General features: G+C 53.3%; 4 protein-coding genes across 4 annotated transcripts; 2 read left to right on the top strand and 2 right to left on the bottom strand.

The window, feature by feature from the left end:
• Window positions 1-2,035: 2,035 nt before the first annotated feature.
• On the bottom strand, window positions 2,036-4,256 carry DACRYDRAFT_25105 (succinate-fumarate transporter). Its single transcript, XM_040774011.1, has 6 exons — window positions 3,943-4,256; window positions 3,793-3,890; window positions 3,292-3,730; window positions 2,896-3,238; window positions 2,518-2,833; window positions 2,036-2,465 (listed from the first exon to the last, which is right to left on the bottom strand). The coding sequence occupies exons 2-5, from the start codon at window positions 3,868-3,870 to the stop codon at window positions 2,755-2,757; spliced, it is 939 nt and encodes a 312-aa protein (XP_040624200.1). The 5' UTR covers window positions 3,871-3,890; window positions 3,943-4,256; the 3' UTR covers window positions 2,036-2,465; window positions 2,518-2,754.
• A 1,197-nt stretch (window positions 4,257-5,453) lies between these two features.
• DACRYDRAFT_25103 (isocitrate lyase) lies at window positions 5,454-7,846 on the top strand. The gene is made up of 5 exons (XM_040774010.1): window positions 5,454-5,718; window positions 5,773-6,186; window positions 6,238-6,907; window positions 6,963-7,177; window positions 7,403-7,846. The coding sequence occupies exons 1-5, from the start codon at window positions 5,512-5,514 to the stop codon at window positions 7,520-7,522; spliced, it is 1,626 nt and encodes a 541-aa protein (XP_040624199.1). The 5' UTR covers window positions 5,454-5,511; the 3' UTR covers window positions 7,523-7,846.
• A 2,453-nt stretch (window positions 7,847-10,299) lies between these two features.
• Window positions 10,300-14,039, top strand: DACRYDRAFT_102419 (uncharacterized protein; the record flags this gene model as incomplete). The annotated part of the gene is made up of 7 exons (XM_040767634.1): window positions 10,300-10,699; window positions 10,751-10,791; window positions 10,843-11,665; window positions 11,713-11,934; window positions 11,986-12,455; window positions 12,505-13,026; window positions 13,081-14,039. 7 exons carry the CDS (start codon window positions 10,300-10,302, stop codon window positions 13,957-13,959), a joined length of 3,357 nt encoding a protein of 1,118 aa, XP_040624198.1. The 3' UTR covers window positions 13,960-14,039.
• Window positions 14,040-15,721: 1,682 nt separating this feature from the next.
• Window positions 15,722-16,261, bottom strand: DACRYDRAFT_111844 (uncharacterized protein; the record flags this gene model as incomplete). The annotated part of the gene is made up of 1 exon (XM_040769297.1): window positions 15,722-16,261. A coding segment is annotated over one exon (540 nt), but the record flags the coding sequence as incomplete, so codon positions are not given.
• Between the last annotated feature and the right edge of the window lie 39 nt (window positions 16,262-16,300).

The raw sequence follows: 16,300 nt of genomic DNA, 5'->3' as shown, positions 1-16,300 counted from the left end.
CTAGGGGTTGCGTCCGCCCATTGGTTTTCTACCTCGCATGTTCACCACATTCCACACGACTTTGCGGTCTAAATGCTTTGTACGATTTCTTAATGCCTCTCACTATGCAGATGGAGTAATAGGGAACAGCGTTTGCCATGTCATTCTCAGGGAAACAGTTACCGTACTATCTTCCCTTGATGCGTATATACTCCCCGCCTGCAACCTCCTACATTCCAACTCTCGACTCGGGCGTTTCTGTAGCATCCCCAGACAGCAATCCTTATATACGGAAGAAGACAAAGTATAGGGATTACGAGGCCGTAGTACGCATGTGTGAGTGTGCTGTGATACGAACGATCAACGGCTACTGACCTTTGTGGTTGTAGTACAAGACACAGAAGTCACCTCACTCCCAAGTCCTCCCTCTCAACCAACCCAGCACGTCGCACTCGCCGTCACCCACCGATTAGACAGCTAGGGACATCACCCGCGCTCCCCTTGCCACCTGCTTAGCCTCCTCCTCGCACTCGTGTATACATAGCGTGCCAGCGGTCGACCAAACGTTGGAAGATCCCGACAGGGCGTGTGCGTTTCTTGCCCAACCGAGAACGGGTTTCTAGGAACGGCGTTCCGTATTGCCTGGCAGAATTGGCGCTTCTTAGTACCCTCTTACGGTGCTTGGCGCGCTGATGGCTCGAGAGGAGGTCACCGCTCTTTGATACCGTCGCCGTGTCGGAGACCTGGTGTTATTTCGAACAGAGGGCCAGTTTTCTGCATCATGTTCGAGCCTTTCGAATACTTCTGTGTTCTGCGCTGTTGTCTCGGGTTTACCTAGGGCGATCCCTCACCATGTGCTCCAAGGGAAGTTGCCAAGACGCCAAGACTCTCCACTTTGGGTTCTTCCACGGAAATGAGGACGAAGGTGCACGAACACGACTATCGTATCTTCCTATCATGGACTGCCCTCCACTATTTGTCTTTATCTCCCTACAACGACCTGATGCACAAGCAGATGTTGCGGCGCTTAAGACGTCATAATGACCGCCTATGACCCTATCACGCCCGATCTGGACAACGACGTATCCCTAGTACTTTTCTAACCTTCTCGCCTTCCCTTGAGGGATGATAAGCCGAAATATGAAGTACCGTTCGATCCTCTCCAGATCAGAATACCAAGACAACACAGAGACAACACTGGACGCGTACAAACTCACACTATCAGCTGTCGTTTGTTGACGATGTCCATCTCTGTTCGTCCTTCATTCGTTCCTTGTCCGGCTCACAAGTTCTTCGCAGATTCCTATCAGCAAGCAAAGGACAAGATACCAAGACTTGGAGCCTGCGATGCAAAAGAACGAAAGACCACCTCCTGCCTCTTCTACTCCTTGGTGTACTCCTCAAGCTTCTACGAACTGAAGTGATACGCATCCTTTTCCGTCGATTGTCTACTCCTTTTTTTAAGGGAGGAAGCAAGATGGGAGACGCCAAGAGCTGAATTCCGCATTTCACTTAGAAACCAAAGGGCAAGGCACTCACGTACATCTCTTCTACACCTCGGCTAGTCTCGCAACCAGTTGAAGTGCTGCGAGTACTCGTTCCTTCGATATCTGTTTCTTTGGGTAGGAACCAAGATACAAAACGCCAAGGCTTGATCTATGAGCCAAGAGCGTATACGTACACAATGTTCGGTTGTGGAAGGGCAGAGACCGCTTTCCCCTCTTCTACACCTCGGCCTAGTCTTGCCACCAAACGAAGTGCTACGAATACTTTGGGTAGCGACCAAGATGCAAGGCGCCAAGACGTGGGTCTGTACGCCAAGAGTGTCTACGTATACTGTGTTCGGTTGTGGAAGGGTGGAGACGTCCTTCCCCCTCTTAGACAACTCGACCTGGTCTTGCCACGAAATGCCGCGGTACGAATACTCGTTCACTGGATATCTATTCTTTTCGGGTCCCAACCACGATGCAAGACTTGGTCTCTAAGCCAAGAGTGCCTATGTGCTCAATTTGGTCGCGGAAGGTCCGAGACGTGTTTCCCTTGTTCTGCACCTCGGTCTGGTCTTCCGACCAAATGAAATGATGCGAATACTCGTTCGTATGGATACTGTAATTGCTCTCTCTTTGGTAGGAACCAAGATACAAGCCGCAAGACGCCAAGACTCGGGTCTGCAAACCAAGGATGTCCACCGCCCTGTACTGGGCTACGGAGCCTACACTCTTCTTCCCCTTGCCTCAACCGCGGCGGCGACCTGTTACCAATCTAGGAAATACGTATGCCTCTTCGTACATCCCTGCTTCTTTTTCCGGGTAGAAAGCCAAACTGCAAGACGTCCAGTCCCGACCAAAGGTCCAAAACGCCAAGAGCCCGTTTGGGTCTCCAGAGAAGGGTGTCACTGATTCTCCTCGGTGTACGCTTCCTACCGATTGGGATGCATGCCTCTCGTCTACATGTAGTACTCGTTTTTCGAGCCAAGATATCGACCTGTAAGCCAAGCCTGTGTATGCTGGCACAAGCGCCTATATTTAGTTGCAGCAGAGCACGCAGAAGAGCACAAGCCGTCCAGCTCCTCGGCCTCCAGGTACATCATATCACACTCTTCCCGGCAAGCCTCAACCACCAAACCCGGATTGCAAATCCAAACTTGAACTTGTCCAGAAAGGATGTGATGTAATACTGTAGTAATAGGCTGTGTGACATGCCCTATCCCCATCTATCTGTTCTGGGTTGTTCGTTCCGTTCCGTACAAGCACGGGTCGTACGGCGCTGTTCTGCTTACTCCTCAAACTCTGCCGCCGCGCCCGAATATGCCGGCAAGGCTTCGAGCCATTTCTTCACGCGTTCATACACCGCACTGTTATCCCAATATCAGCGTCTGCCGCAGCTCGTCCATCTAAAAGGAAAGGAGGGACTTACAAAGTGACTGCCTGCCCAGGGGCGACACGCATTATCCTCGGTGTGATACCTTTATAGAAGGCGCTCATCCCTTCTTTCTTGAACAGTTCCACGGCAATCTCGACTCCCTTCCTCCACCCGGCCTTTTGCGCGCCTGTTCCAGCCGCCATTGCCCCGGGTGCGCCGAGTGATGGGTCACCGCGTTGTAAGCGGGTTTTGATCGTGTCGATCGGCGCGTTTGACAGGGGGCCCATGGCACCGGATACGAGGCCGATAAGCATGTGCTGGTAGGAGGGGAGCGTGGGCTTGTCGGGTTGCAGGCTGGAGATGAGCTGCTTCAGGTAGGTGTAGGTCGTGAATGAGGCTTTTATCGGATGTTTTGTGAGCTTGTTTCGGCAGGAGAGGGAGAAGACGTACCAGCTTGGTTGCTCGCCTGCCGCGCAGCGGTGAGCACTACACCTCTGTATAGCGCGCCTGGCCCTTCTTCGCGCACGATCGTATATGCGCAATGGGCTGCGTTCCTATACTTCGGGATCTCCAACGGGTCGGAAAGGCTGTGTACCTGCGCCTGCAGGCGGATCTTGACCACTTCCATCGGGGTGACTACGAGGACTGCTTCCGTCGCACCGGCCATGAGACCGGAGAGGAATACGCCTGTTGGACTAGGCATGTCCGGGTTTGAGGGAGAGGAAAACCGCCGTGCCATGAGCGCTTTGTATTGCTCGAAAGAGGAGAACCGGATTGCCATCTTTGGGACGATACCGACGAGCACTGCGCCCAGGCCTTTGTATAACCCCAACGGCGTTTCGCGGGCGACGATGTCCCTGCCGACGCGGAAGAAGGAGCGGGGTCGTTCCTGCGTATTATGAGCACGAGCATGAGTATGGGAGAGCGAGGGTGAGGGGGAAAGGGACGCACACCGGGCTTGCGCGCTCGCCGCGATAGCTGCATGCGGACTTTGATCGTATCCAGCGGATGACAGGTGAGGGCTTCCATCATCCCTGCTGTTCCGCCCGCTGGGAGAGTGAAGGTTAGTACCTGGAGAAGCGGAGGGAGGGGCAGGCGTACCGAGAAGGTGAGTACCGAATGTCGCTGTGGATTTTTTTTCTTTGCCCATCGTGTGCGTGTATTTGGTGGGATGTCACTCGTGTAGCGGGCGGTGTGAAGAATCAAGAGAGCGAAGACGGACAGAGAGCTGTTTGACACTACTAGAGAGGCAGAGGACGCGAGAGCAAGCACAAGAAATGGAGAGAGCGAGAGAAGAACAGAGTGAAAGGAGAGAGAGAGAGGAAGAGGAGGAGAGAGGCAAACAAACGCGGGGCAGAACGGGATGTGCGGGGATGCAGCGGGGTATTAATGCAAAGACCACAGGATCAAAAGTTGAAGGGAGAGATCGTAGCCGGAAAGTTGACAGGGACAGACAGAGAACTTCGCGACGTCGGAGTCGGGGGGCGTTTGGGAAATCAGTAACGTCGGACACGTCGGGAGCGCAGAACAGACGAAAGTGAGGGAAGTGACTCGATAGATTGGGACTGCACTGAAGAGGAGCGCGTGAAACCGGTAAATGAACAACAAAGTGGAGAGTGCCGGGATGCCCCGCTCTTTTACATTCATTGGCGCATATCCACCAGACCCGTCACGTCACACCCCCACACGCTCTTACCCCCCGCAGACATCCTAGACAGAGAGAAGCAAAGATGATGAAGCCTTCGGTGTGTGTCTTCAACTCTCTCTATCGGGAGTAAGGGAACAGCATAAGGGTCCCGGAACCTGGGGCATTTCACATGTGTCACGAAGCCTACGCGCGGCTGGGAGACGGCATACGGGGAGAGTCGGGTACCATTCACCTGTTTGGCGCCAAGAGACGAGATTAGACCACTAGAGAGAGGCTGGACCGCGCTCTTTCCCCCATTGTCAGCGGGGGATATCGGAGCGCCTATGGACGATAATAGCCCTCCGCATCCTCTGCTATTGAATGAGTGATACGATCAGCAGGAATGAGACTGAGCGAGCAAGATCCCAGCCAGACCTGGCAGAGAGAGGCAGAGAATACCCGGTGGTGCCGATAAGACGTCAACATCATGTCACGTCCGGTGCCAAGTGATCTGTCCAATCTCGGACATGCCCAAAAGTCACCAGATCAGCACAGGTTGACAGGAGAGTTGACAGGCCGGTGAGAGGGGGCGGACAAAGGAGTGAGAAGGGGGGGTCGATCGCGCGGGTTAGCGTGATCGAGAGCCTGGGGAGGAAGGCAGGTGAGGTCACCCGTTGTTTTCCGCCTCGGGGTCATGTGAAACCCTTGCCAGGCATGTGATTAGCAACGGGGAAATGGATGGTCTGGGTTAGGGTCTGCGCGATGAACGCTCAGTGAACTCCCCTTCTTTCGTTCATCGCTGCCAGACATGGGTGTAAGGCAGTCACGCAAGAGAGTGACAGGATTCGGCCGTTCGGCATTCCAAGTCATGGCAGACCCATCTCTCTCGGAGAACATCAGTCGGTTGTCCTCCGGTCTCGGCCGAACTCGTTAGGGTGGGAAGCTCATATACCCCTCTCAAGGACGAGCCAAGCCTTGACCCACTCCTCTTCCCCACATTCCCCTGCTTGTCCCCTTCCTCGTAGCAGTCTATCAGCAGCAGCATGTCCCGCTCACTCCAAGCAGAAGAAGCCGCCTTCCAGGCAGAAGTCGCCAATGTCAAGCAGTGGTGGGCGACACCCCGCTTTGCTCGCACGACGAGGATGTACACTGCTGAGGATATTGTTCGCAAGCGTGGGACGGTCAGGCAGTCTTATACCAGCGACCAGATGGCGAAGAAACTCTGGGGTGTCCTCTCTGAGCATGCAAAGGTTCGTCTCTCTCCAATGATACAGCAGGAGTCTGTGTGCTAATTGGATACATAGAACCAGACTCCCAGTATCACCTTCGGCGCGCTGAACACGGTCCAGCTTACCCAGATGGCAAAGTACCTTGACACGGTCTACGTCTCTGGCTGGCAGTGCTCTTCCACCGCATCGACGTCTAACGAGCCCTCTCCCGACCTCGCAGACTACCCGATGGACACGGTGCCTAACAAAGTGGAGGAACTGTTCTTCGCCCAGATATTCCATGATCGTAAGCAGGCGGAGGAACGACTTGCCCTTCCGGTGGAGAAGCGCGCTCCGCTTGGAGAACCGATCGACTTTATGCGCCCGATCATCGCGGATGCTGATACTGGACATGGAGGCTTGACAGCCGTTATGAAGCTCACCAAGATGTTCATCGAGCGCGGCGCTGCTGGGATTCACGTGGAGGACCAGGCGCCTGGAACGAAGAAGGTATGCTATTCACGCCTATCAGTGTCTTCTGCTAACACAGCGTACATGTAGTGCGGTCACATGGCTGGCAAAGTGCTCGTCCCTATCTCGGAGCACATCTCTAGGCTCGTGGCTATGCGCGCACAATGCGACATCATGGGCACCTCGACGCTCCTCGTCGCTCGTACCGATTCTGAAGCCGCGACGCTGATTACCACGACGATTGATCCTCGCGACCATGGTTTCGTGATCGGGACGACGAACGCCTCTCTTGACCCGCTCGTCGACGTCATGCGCGCCGCGGCGCAGCAGGGCGGAGCCCTGGAAGCAGTGGAACAAGACTGGGTCCAGAAGGCAGGATTGTGCACTTACGACGCTGCTGTCCTCGCTGCTCTGAAGCAGACTGGTGCTCGCGCACAGGCAAAGATTAACGAGTACACCCAGACTCCTCATGCTAGTAACTCCAAGGCGAGAAAGCATGCTGCCCAGCTGCTCGCTCCCCTCCCTGCGCCCTTCTGGGACTGGGACGCCCCTCGCACGAGGGAGGGGTACTACAGGTACGAAGGCAGCACGCGCTGTGCCGTCAACCGCGCTGTCGCGTATGCGCCGTACTGCGACCTCCTGTGGATGGAGAGCAAGAAACCGATCTATGAGCAGGCGAAGGAGTTTGCTGAGGGTGTGCATAAGGTGCATCCGGGCCAGTGGCTGGCGTACAACCTCAGCCCGTCGTTTAACTGGAAAGGTGGGTCTGACTTGCCTCTTCTCCAACTCCTGCTAACCTGACACCTTCCTTGCAGCCGCAGGCATGTCGACAGAAGAAGAACGCACTTTCATCTGGCGTCTGGCCAAGCTCGGCTTCGTATGGCAGTTCATCACCCTCGCCGGCCTGCACTTGACTGCACTCTCTACGGACGTGTTCGCAAAGGCGTTCGCAAAGGAGGGCATGAAGGCGTATGTGGAGCTTGTCCAGGAACCGGAGGGCGAGGCGGGTGTCGAGGTCCTGACCCACCAGGTTCGTATTATTCTTGCTTCCCAACCCTCGTGCTATGTTTCTCCTCACTCTATGTTTTCTCTTGGCCTCTCCTCGCGTTTCCTAGGTTACTCCTTCACTCTACGTTTTCTCTTCACTCTTTTTTCTTTTCACTCAATGTTTTCTCTTGGCCTCTCCTCGCGTTTCCTGGGTTACTCCTCACCTCATCTTCCTACGTTCCTGACCACATGCTAACCCTTCTCCTAGAAATGGAGCGGTGCAGAATTCATCGACGAAATCCTTCGTATGGTCAGTGGCGGATTCTCCAGTACCGCGGCAATGGGCGAAGGTGTCACAGAATCACAATTCGTCAAGCCTAAGCTCTAGGTTTCAAGTACTCCGAAGTGATCAATCAATCGCATCGCCGTATCGGCCTGAGGAGACACCTGTACACTTCCACATCCGTTCCCGGCATTCGGTCCCCTTCCCTTCCTTTTCCCATTCATTAACCTAAAACATCGGGGTGCGAAACCTAGACGAAACGGGAAAAAACGGGCATTCTTTTCTTGTAGTGTGACCAAAACTTGTGTACAGCAGACAATAGGATTTGTTTATGTGTGCTTGCGTGCCTCGGGGCTGTACTTGGCCTTTGAGGACCGGGGATAGTCTGTCGTCAGGTACAGCAAGGGAGAAGTACTGGGACGTCTTCTCAATTTAGCACTTTCTAATGATACATCCCATTTGGACTCGGGTATACTTTCAGACACTGGCAAAGTAGCACTTCCACATGACGCCCACCCAACTGACTCCGAACCATCCGGCTATCACTATCACCTCTTATGCTTTTCCTTGCGGGCCAGCTTCCTGAGTCCGCACCATATCTTATCACTATCATCTCTTATGCTAAGTTCCCTTGCGGGCCAGCTTACTGACTTGGAACCATATCCTATCACCTTCTATCTGCACGCGGCTGCCTTGAGCCAAAGGGGCTAAGCACTGCGAGAGAGACGTATTGCCGGAAACCGTAGAAACCCAATATTCGATCGTTGTCCGCTGAGTGAATAGGAGACCACCGGTTTCCGCAAACTATGTTCAAGCTGACGGAGGACAAGGATTAGTCCGGATCGGCCAAGTTGTTCTTCGACCGAGCTACCAACACACTCCGGGGTTCTGAGGGGTTTGCTGAAACCAGCCAGGAGCTCGAATGTATGCTCTGCTTACTGAGGGAGTAGTACTAAGCTCAAGTTTGCCTTCCTGTTCATTACTCGTGAATTTATGGTCGGCTGTGTACGGGCAGTGCATACTCCGTTATTGAGTACCGGTAAACTAACTTCGCCTCCAATTTGAATATTGTTTTGCTATTCGTCTCCGGCCCGTTGAGCCAGGAAGGGGAACGTGGAAACCAGCAGGAAATGTTCAGGGCATAGCAAGGACTATTTGGATTGAGGTCAAGCGACAACATAAATATCCCAATTCAGTTAAGATATTGGCATTCATACTACTAATTTATTAGTATTTGTGAGCAGGGCCAGGTACGCGTTGGCGGTGTATCCAGGCCGGTGTCTCGGGGAGCATTACCGTTTGCTCGGCGGCTTACGAGTACGTTTGCGGAGCAGATTACAACTAGTATCCATGAGACGTTCGACTTGGAAACGGTTCCTGTTGAATATCGAAAATTTGGGAGAGGGAAGAAAACATTAATAGTACACTTTGGTACACAGTCGTATATGTTACTATGGGGCAGACCATATATGTTGAGTGTCTTCCGATCGGGAGAAGTGCCTCGTTCCGCCTTTCCGCAGACGCAGCTGATTCCGCGGCACAGCCTATTAACCGATCAGCCTGAGGTTTTGCGGGTGGTCTAACCCTTTTCTTTCCTGCACGGAACATCAACCAACCTCGGCGAGGCTGACTCAAAACTTGAAAGTACTAAATTGGGGGATCGGGAGAACCCTGTCTGCTGTGGGGTTCGCCAGTAGTCACCCCGCTCGGTGATAGGGTGGTGCCCGATCATGTACTGCTTGCAAAAGGACACATACAAAACGGTATACAAAGGGGTCGTGTGCCAATACGCGGATTCTATGCATTAAATAATTGAAAGATGAGACGGTCATTTGGGTCGTGCGATCGGAAGCGCTGTCCATAGAGTTATTCGGCATGCTCGTTAAGCATACTCGCCAGTTTACAAAGGACTGTACATACACAGGCCGTCCTGTTATACATCCCGGATAATTCAACACCTAGTTGAAACCCGGCTTGGTGCATAAGCATAATAGTTGGAAAAAAGAACATGTACAGCGTCAAGGCACGGAATTCTTTTCGGTCCAATAGTTGAATGCCGGGTTGACACAACACCTAGTTGAAGGCCGCCGGGGTGAATAAGCTCTTTTGTTGTCAATAGATAAATGGTCGGTTCATGGTTCGATGTCCCGTGCAGGGGGCAACTTCTTGTTTGACAAAAAATAATGAATTTCCGAACTATAGCGAGAGGACGCTCCATACGTGGAATAGTCGGAAATGCGATTCGGAAGTTGTTGACGCAGGTCTGCTAGCCGAGACATGGACACCGAAAAGTGCAGGGTACGTTTGATGGATTTTTTTGACAACTAAACTGGGCGAGACAGGCTGAGAGGCTCGGAAGGAGGCTTGTCTGTCGGCACAACGGTGAATGGTCTGAGTTCGGAACATGGGTTCTCGTGGTCTGAGAGGAACGTGGGAAGGGGGCATCGCATCTTGCATGGAGGCTGGACGCGTGAAGGGGATAAGAAATAGATTAAAAATGAAAAGCGATGAAGGGAGAACATAGAATAGAACGAGGGGTTAGCTGAAATAGAAATAAAATAAGACTGAATTGGAAGTATGTTGCGTCACGAACCAACAATCCAAGGTCCCTTTCGCATATGAACCTCGGCTTTTCAACGTCAACCGGGCTTGCCCCTCAACTCAACCCTCCTGCCCTCTCCCCTAGTCCTCCTCTCTCCTCATCCATCTTACCCTCCTCTTCCTCCAACTTCTATCCCAGGATCCTATTATCGCAATCTTCACTATTTTCAAGATTCTGCAAGGCCGAACTTGCTTGGCAACTCCACCTTTGATTTCTCGGTAATCCAGTCACGCCGAGACTATAACACTATCACCACCTTCAATCATCGCAATCCACACCAATGACAGACGTTCTCTCTCACCCGCCCAAAACCGGTTCGCAGTACCCGTATGGGCCGTACGGTTCTCTCAAGCGACGAGCCTCCTCGCCTGTCGACCGGTCCAGGGTTGTTTCTCGACGACGGATCGACCCACTCATCCCGGCCGAAGAATACCTCCCAAACGATGAACAACGTACACTGGACAATCTCACCGTGAAGGCCATCCATGCGTATAGAGGGACCGTCTTCGATCCCGTGCATTCTCTCAAGGCATACATTCGCGTCTGTGACGAGCTCGCCCAGGGGGAAGCGGAGCGAATGCGAATGAGACGGCTAATGGACGAGCGGGAGGAGCTCGAGCTACTGCTAGACACGCAGAAAGAGTTCTCCGATAGAGATCTGTCAATCATACGAAACTCTCGTGCGTTCTCCCTGCACCTTTCTGTCACCTGCCCCACTGACATTTGAATAGCATTTCTACGGCGAAAGCTCGCGGAGAAGTTACCAGGCAAAGTCCGTAATCCAGTTTTCGGCCATTATTGTATATGCTTACACTATGCACAGGACAAGTCGTCAACACCGTCGCGTACACTATCGATGATCTCCCCTCCACTTACCTCCTCTCAGCCCTCCTCGTCGTCGCCACGCCCTGCTCCCAAGAACGGCTCATCCCTCCCCATGACCCAACCCATGCCTCCCCAACCTCGCATTCCCACCCCTCTTCAGCTATCCGCCTCCCATCCACACCAGTCCTCGCCGCATATGTCAGCCTACAAGACACCGGCCATGATCAAGCGCGAACCTGACGCACGTCTTTCCCAGCTGCACGAGCCAACACTCCCGCGCTCGTACGGCCCACCACCCCCTGGCCAGAGCAGCTTCCAACTCTCTCCGACTCCCCCAAGACCCTCCACGATCCATCATTCCCCTAAGCAACCCACGATCCCTTCCGTCGCGCGCCCCGTCGAGCCCGAAGGGCCCACGCGGCTAACCACCGCACACCCCTACTCGTCTTCGCCCTACGCGCTCAAATTAGATTCTGCAAAGCCTCGTTCAGCTGGTATGCCCATCACTGCACGCGAAGCCCTTGCTGCTACTGGGCAGTCACCTCGCCCGGCCCAGCCGAGCGTGCTCCTCTCTCCTTCCGGCCCTCAGCCACCACTCCCTCAGACGAGCTCAAACACGTGGTTCATCCCCTATCATGTGCCTGGCCCGACTGGGCCGAATCCCCTAACGTTCGACTTTCCCAAGGGAACGATCAAGTACGACTGTCCGTGGTGCGACAAGACGTACACCGGGGCCAATGCGCGGAGTGTGTGGCGCCGTCATGCGCAGGAGAAGCATAATCTACCTACGTTGTTACGGAAGAGAAGCCGATGGGATACAGGTGTGTTCTCTCCTCACAGGAATGATGGTTTGCTAACCACAATGCAGGCGATGACGATTTGGAGGCGATCAGGCCCAAGTCGCTCGAAGAGAAGAAAGAACGCAACTTGGCGAGCAAACGGCAGTGGGCGAAGGATAACAGGGTTAAGAAGAAGATCCAGGAGCAGATTGAAAGGTTGCCGTCGAACGACGCATATAGGCGTATCCTGCAGAGCGAGTTGGAGAACATGAGCAGGAAGCACAGAGCGTGGGAGAGCGAGTGGGCAGAGGGTCCGTCGTCCTGCATATATGCCAACGTCACGAGCTGACTTCGTTTTGCAGAGCTCTCTGAGATGCCTGCTTCTGATGGCGAGATGGACACAGAGCCTGACGTCGTCGAGTTGAGTGGTCCGCCGTCTGTCATCGCCCAGCCCGAAGAGGAACATCCCATGTCATTCAGGATACCCACAGGGTTCGGCTCATCCCCCGCTCCAGTACACCATGGACCCAACCACATGTGGCGTACACTTTCTGCTGGTCCTCCTTATCACCCCAGTTCACTAGGCCACCACATCAGGCACGCGAGCCTTAATTCCCTATCTCAGGAGGTTTGCACCCATGAAATGAGGAAACCCAGCTTAGGCGACGAGAGCAGTTACAGCGGCGACACGGCCAGTCCGAGAGACATGGAAAGCAGTGAGGAAGACGCAAGATGGGAAGAGAACTCAGCGTCCATATCTAAGCAGGGTGAGCGCGACTCTTCGCCGCCGATCAAGAGACGGAGGAGGAAGCCTGGAGAGTGGGTCATCAAGGTATGTCTCTAGATCTTGTCCTTTTCATATGGTATTTAACAGACTACAGACCGGCATCGACCGTTGCGATCTGTGCCAGCGTAGACGTGTGCCAGAATGCGTTGTCGGCCCTCACAAGAAAGCATGTATTCTATGCGCCAAGAAGAAGGTGCAATGCGGCTGGAGCTTCTCCGAACATTGTCATGGCATCATAACTCTTCCATTCATGCCCGGTTTTCCTCATCTTCACCGGCCCCCTGGTACCCAAACGCGGGAGCAGGAGCTGCGCGATCGCGCAGCACCTTGGCCTGAACCTTTCAGGCCTCGACAAGCGTTTGGAGAAGTGGATATGGACCTTGCGTACCCGAACGATGAGGAGCCCAAGGAGAGGCGTGAATCTCGCCCACCTATCAACCCCGTGGCTGATAGGAACACAATGCTCCGACTCGATGAAGCGCTGCCTCCTCAGCCTACTCAGCTTCGTGTACGTACGCCTTCATCTGGGAGCACCGTACGCAGCAACAACATGCCGAGAGGGGATCGCAACATGCAGAGCGGGGAGCGCGACAAAGAAGGGAGACAGATTCCATATGTAAGTGTCCTTTGATGACCTTTCACATTAACCACATAGCTGATATTTTCCCAGACCGGTGCTGCCCGCTGCAATGGATGTATATCGGGTCAACTGGAAGACTGCTTCTATGAACGCGGTATCTGCCACGCCTGCCGAGACAAGGGCCAGAAGTGCGAGTGGACCATCGTCGACAAAATGCGTTCGCCTTCGGTCTCCTTGCCACCCACACGTACGTCTTCTGTAACCTCCTGCAGTCAATCCGCACCTCCACCCGCAGCGGATCCTATACAAACGGACCAGGATCGCACTAGCTCGGTCGTGCTTCGACAAGTCGTTCAACTGGCTGAGGAACTTCGTTCCGACAAAGTCAAGGATGACGAGGTGCTAGGGTTAATGGCCCGCATTCTGCGTGCGAAGAAAGGGTTCAGGCCCGGACTAGTCGAATGGCTCGAGGAAGACCGGGCACTGTACAAGGAGCGGCTGCTCCTCTTAATTGAGGAAATGCAGGCGAAGTATGTTACCCGCGAGAAGGGGACGCTGGGAGACTGTATGGAAGCCGATCGCCGGCGGAGGGCAGAAGACAGCGAAGCTTTGCCCGCCGCTGTGCCAGTTGCGCCGATCAAGTCCCCGCTACCCATGCCTACAACTACACCTGCACCGAGTCAAACACCTGCGAAATCACCTGAAGAGCTTCCTATCGTACCGGCGAAGGTGGATTCCCCTCCCCCTTCCCCGGTGGAAACTGTCGACCTGCCACCGGCCAAAGCTGTAACACCCACTCCCACCATCCCCTCATCATCTGTCGTGACCCCACTGGGGTCCACAGACCCGCTGCCGCCTACAACAGAACCTGCAGATGAAGTGTTACCCGCCGCGTCGACCTCTGAAGAAGGCCCCATACCTTCGAACCCGGATATAGTTGTACCCCCGGAGGCGCCGACGGCGGAATAAGGATAATAGGATGTTCATGTATGTAGCATTCAGTTGCGACGTGGTTCCGTAAGGTTGCTCTATGTAGTTCCCAGTTTCCTCTTTGTTCTCTGCTCTCCGGAGCAACAAATAGCAGATATGCTTGAATCAATATCAATGCCATTACATACAACTATTTTCTGTGCCGATGACAGTAAAGGTCAAGATCAAGAATTGTTTTGACTGAGGCCGATTCCCAGAAGTGTTCGGCACTAACTCGGGAATTGTACACAACCGTGCCCACCTCTTCACTCCCGTCTCTTAATCCCTTCTATCTGAATACTCTGTGGCGAGAAACCCGTAATTCGTAATTGGATCGAACAGTAACACGTCTAGCGAATCGTGCCGATTGACAACCTGGGTACTTTTCAACTACCGTGAGCTGAATTCTAATTTTGACATGCATCCCTGTCTTCCCGCGTGTGGTAGCGTCGCCCCCCTTTCTTACAAGAAATGGTAGTTGGAAAACCGCGCTGTGTCGATCAAGAGCTGAATGAGACCAAAGCGTTGATGATGATGGATGGTGAGGAATTGCGCATAAATATAAAGGCGGAGGCAAACTCCCTGTAGCTAGTCAACATGTAAGAACAGGGCTCTCCCTCGCCGCCAGTGACATGGTGCAGGGGTTATCTGAGGTCCCTGGGGTTACTGTATCGTGAACCCAAACATATAGACGTTGGGGTCCCTTGTTGGATTCCAGCTGTGGCTCGGAAACGAGATAAAACTATTGCCACCCCCCAACCCCCGCGATATTTTTTTTTCGCTCAGTTCGCATTCAAATGTCATCTGTTAAAATAGAAATGGTTTGCATTTTTATTAGCTCCAACTTCTATTAATGAGAAAAGGAATTCTATAATACTGTTGTTGTTTATTGCGTACTTCGGAAGGTTTCGACAAAAATGTCTCGGAGCCGAGGGGGTAAAACTCCGATCTCAGAGACAAAACAACGACAACGCTGACCCTTGACGTCTCTTATTCGGCCCTTTCATGGCGTTTATGCTATTGTCTTCAAGCCTTTTGAAGCAAGGACACGCCAACGTGGATGAACTCAAATGTCGTCGGCGAAAAAGATGCGGGTTTCTCTCCGATTGTTGGCTTATGAGACCATTCCAGCGTACAACACATGCCGCTACGCTGCATCACTCTTGTCGTATTTTCTTGTCTATACTATATCGTCAAGCTACAAAAGATCCTAGGATGATTGAAAACTGAACTGCATTCATCTGTTCCTAAATCGCCCATAATAACTGATGGGTGGTATGGATCGCGCAAATAACCGAGACTCGACACATAAGGTACTACTAGTACGTCCCTCCTCTTTCCACCCTTCCTCGTATCCCACAACTCACAGCTGCAATAAAGCGACCTGGAAAGCAGTTTTGTCCATGTCGATCGGCGTCCATCCCTGTCTCTTCCAGCATTATATGGGCAGCATCCGACCGCGAAGGGTCATACCTCCCAATTCAGCACGCACCTCCGGGATTGGCTCGTCAACCGTACCAAACTTCAGGAAAGGGGAGGAATATTTGAGTTACTCGGTACAGAGTTGCAAGGTGGACTGTTCCCTATTTGGACTTAGAGCCTGATTAGTTCTTAGCCGTAAGTCTGAAGCACTGCACCAATAGCACATCCCGACCGGCATATGTGAAATGAGCAGCTTGCGGACAGCACCAATATCGCCAGCCTCGTTCCACCTTGACGGCGCTTAGGCACTGCTAGTAGATAGCTCTTCCATTTATAAGGATTACTGTCTGGGGATGCTACAGGAACGCCCGAGTCGAGAGTTGGAATGCGGGACGTTGCAGGCGGGGCTAAGTACAGTACATGTACCAGTGCTATTCCTCACTGTCTCTATTTCTGAGGATCCTGAAGAGCCAGAGCCAGACGAGCCACTCTGGCTACTCAAGTTCTGCTCGTTATACTCCTTCCTCGGGTCATACCCAAACAGTCCATTATATCCATTCGGCGCATAGTTCGGAAACGGGTCATTCGCACTCTTGGAACCATGATCCCGCTCGTCATCCCAGTTCTTATAATCCACGCCGTTGCCTTCGTGTAGCTGCTGCTGATGCAGGGGAAGAGACCGCTGCTGCGGTCGGGAGGGCTGCGGGGCGCTGTGGGGCTGATATTGCTGCTGGCTGCCGTAGGACTGGTATTGTTGCTGAGGGCGATACTGTTGCTGGGCACCGTAGGACTGGTATTGCTGTTGGGGGCGATATGGCTGCTGGCCGCCGTACGACTGATTACCCTGCGTCCCGGTTGGGTACCCACCGAATCCCGTGACAGCTGCAGGTTTGTGTCAGGAATGGCAAACAACACAGAA

The sequence above is a fragment of the Dacryopinax primogenitus genome (assembly GCF_000292625.1).
Source record: "Dacryopinax primogenitus strain DJM-731 SS1 chromosome Unknown DACRYscaffold_23, whole genome shotgun sequence".
NCBI classification, from domain to species: domain Eukaryota; kingdom Fungi; phylum Basidiomycota; class Dacrymycetes; order Dacrymycetales; family Dacrymycetaceae; genus Dacryopinax; species Dacryopinax primogenitus.
The sequence above is the reverse complement of the archived record's forward strand: the minus strand, read 5'-3'. Positions and strand labels throughout refer to the sequence as shown.

Coding starts and splice junctions, on each gene's coding strand:
- DACRYDRAFT_25105 (XM_040774011.1), bottom strand. CDS start 3,870: ATGGAAGCCCTCACCTGTCATCCGCTGGATACGATCAAAGTCCGCATG. Junction 3,731..3,792: donor GGCGAGCGCGCAAGCCCGGT/GTGCGTCCCTTT, acceptor CATAATACGCAG/GAACGACCCCGCTCCTTCTT. Junction 2,834..2,895: donor CCTGGGCAGGCAGTCACTTT/GTAAGTCCCTCC, acceptor TTGGGATAACAG/TGCGGTGTATGAACGCGTGA.
- DACRYDRAFT_25103 (XM_040774010.1), top strand. CDS start 5,512: ATGTCCCGCTCACTCCAAGCAGAAGAAGCCGCCTTCCAGGCAGAAGTC. Junction 6,187..6,237: donor AGGCGCCTGGAACGAAGAAG/GTATGCTATTCA, acceptor GCGTACATGTAG/TGCGGTCACATGGCTGGCAA. Junction 7,178..7,402: donor TCGAGGTCCTGACCCACCAG/GTTCGTATTATT, acceptor CCCTTCTCCTAG/AAATGGAGCGGTGCAGAATT.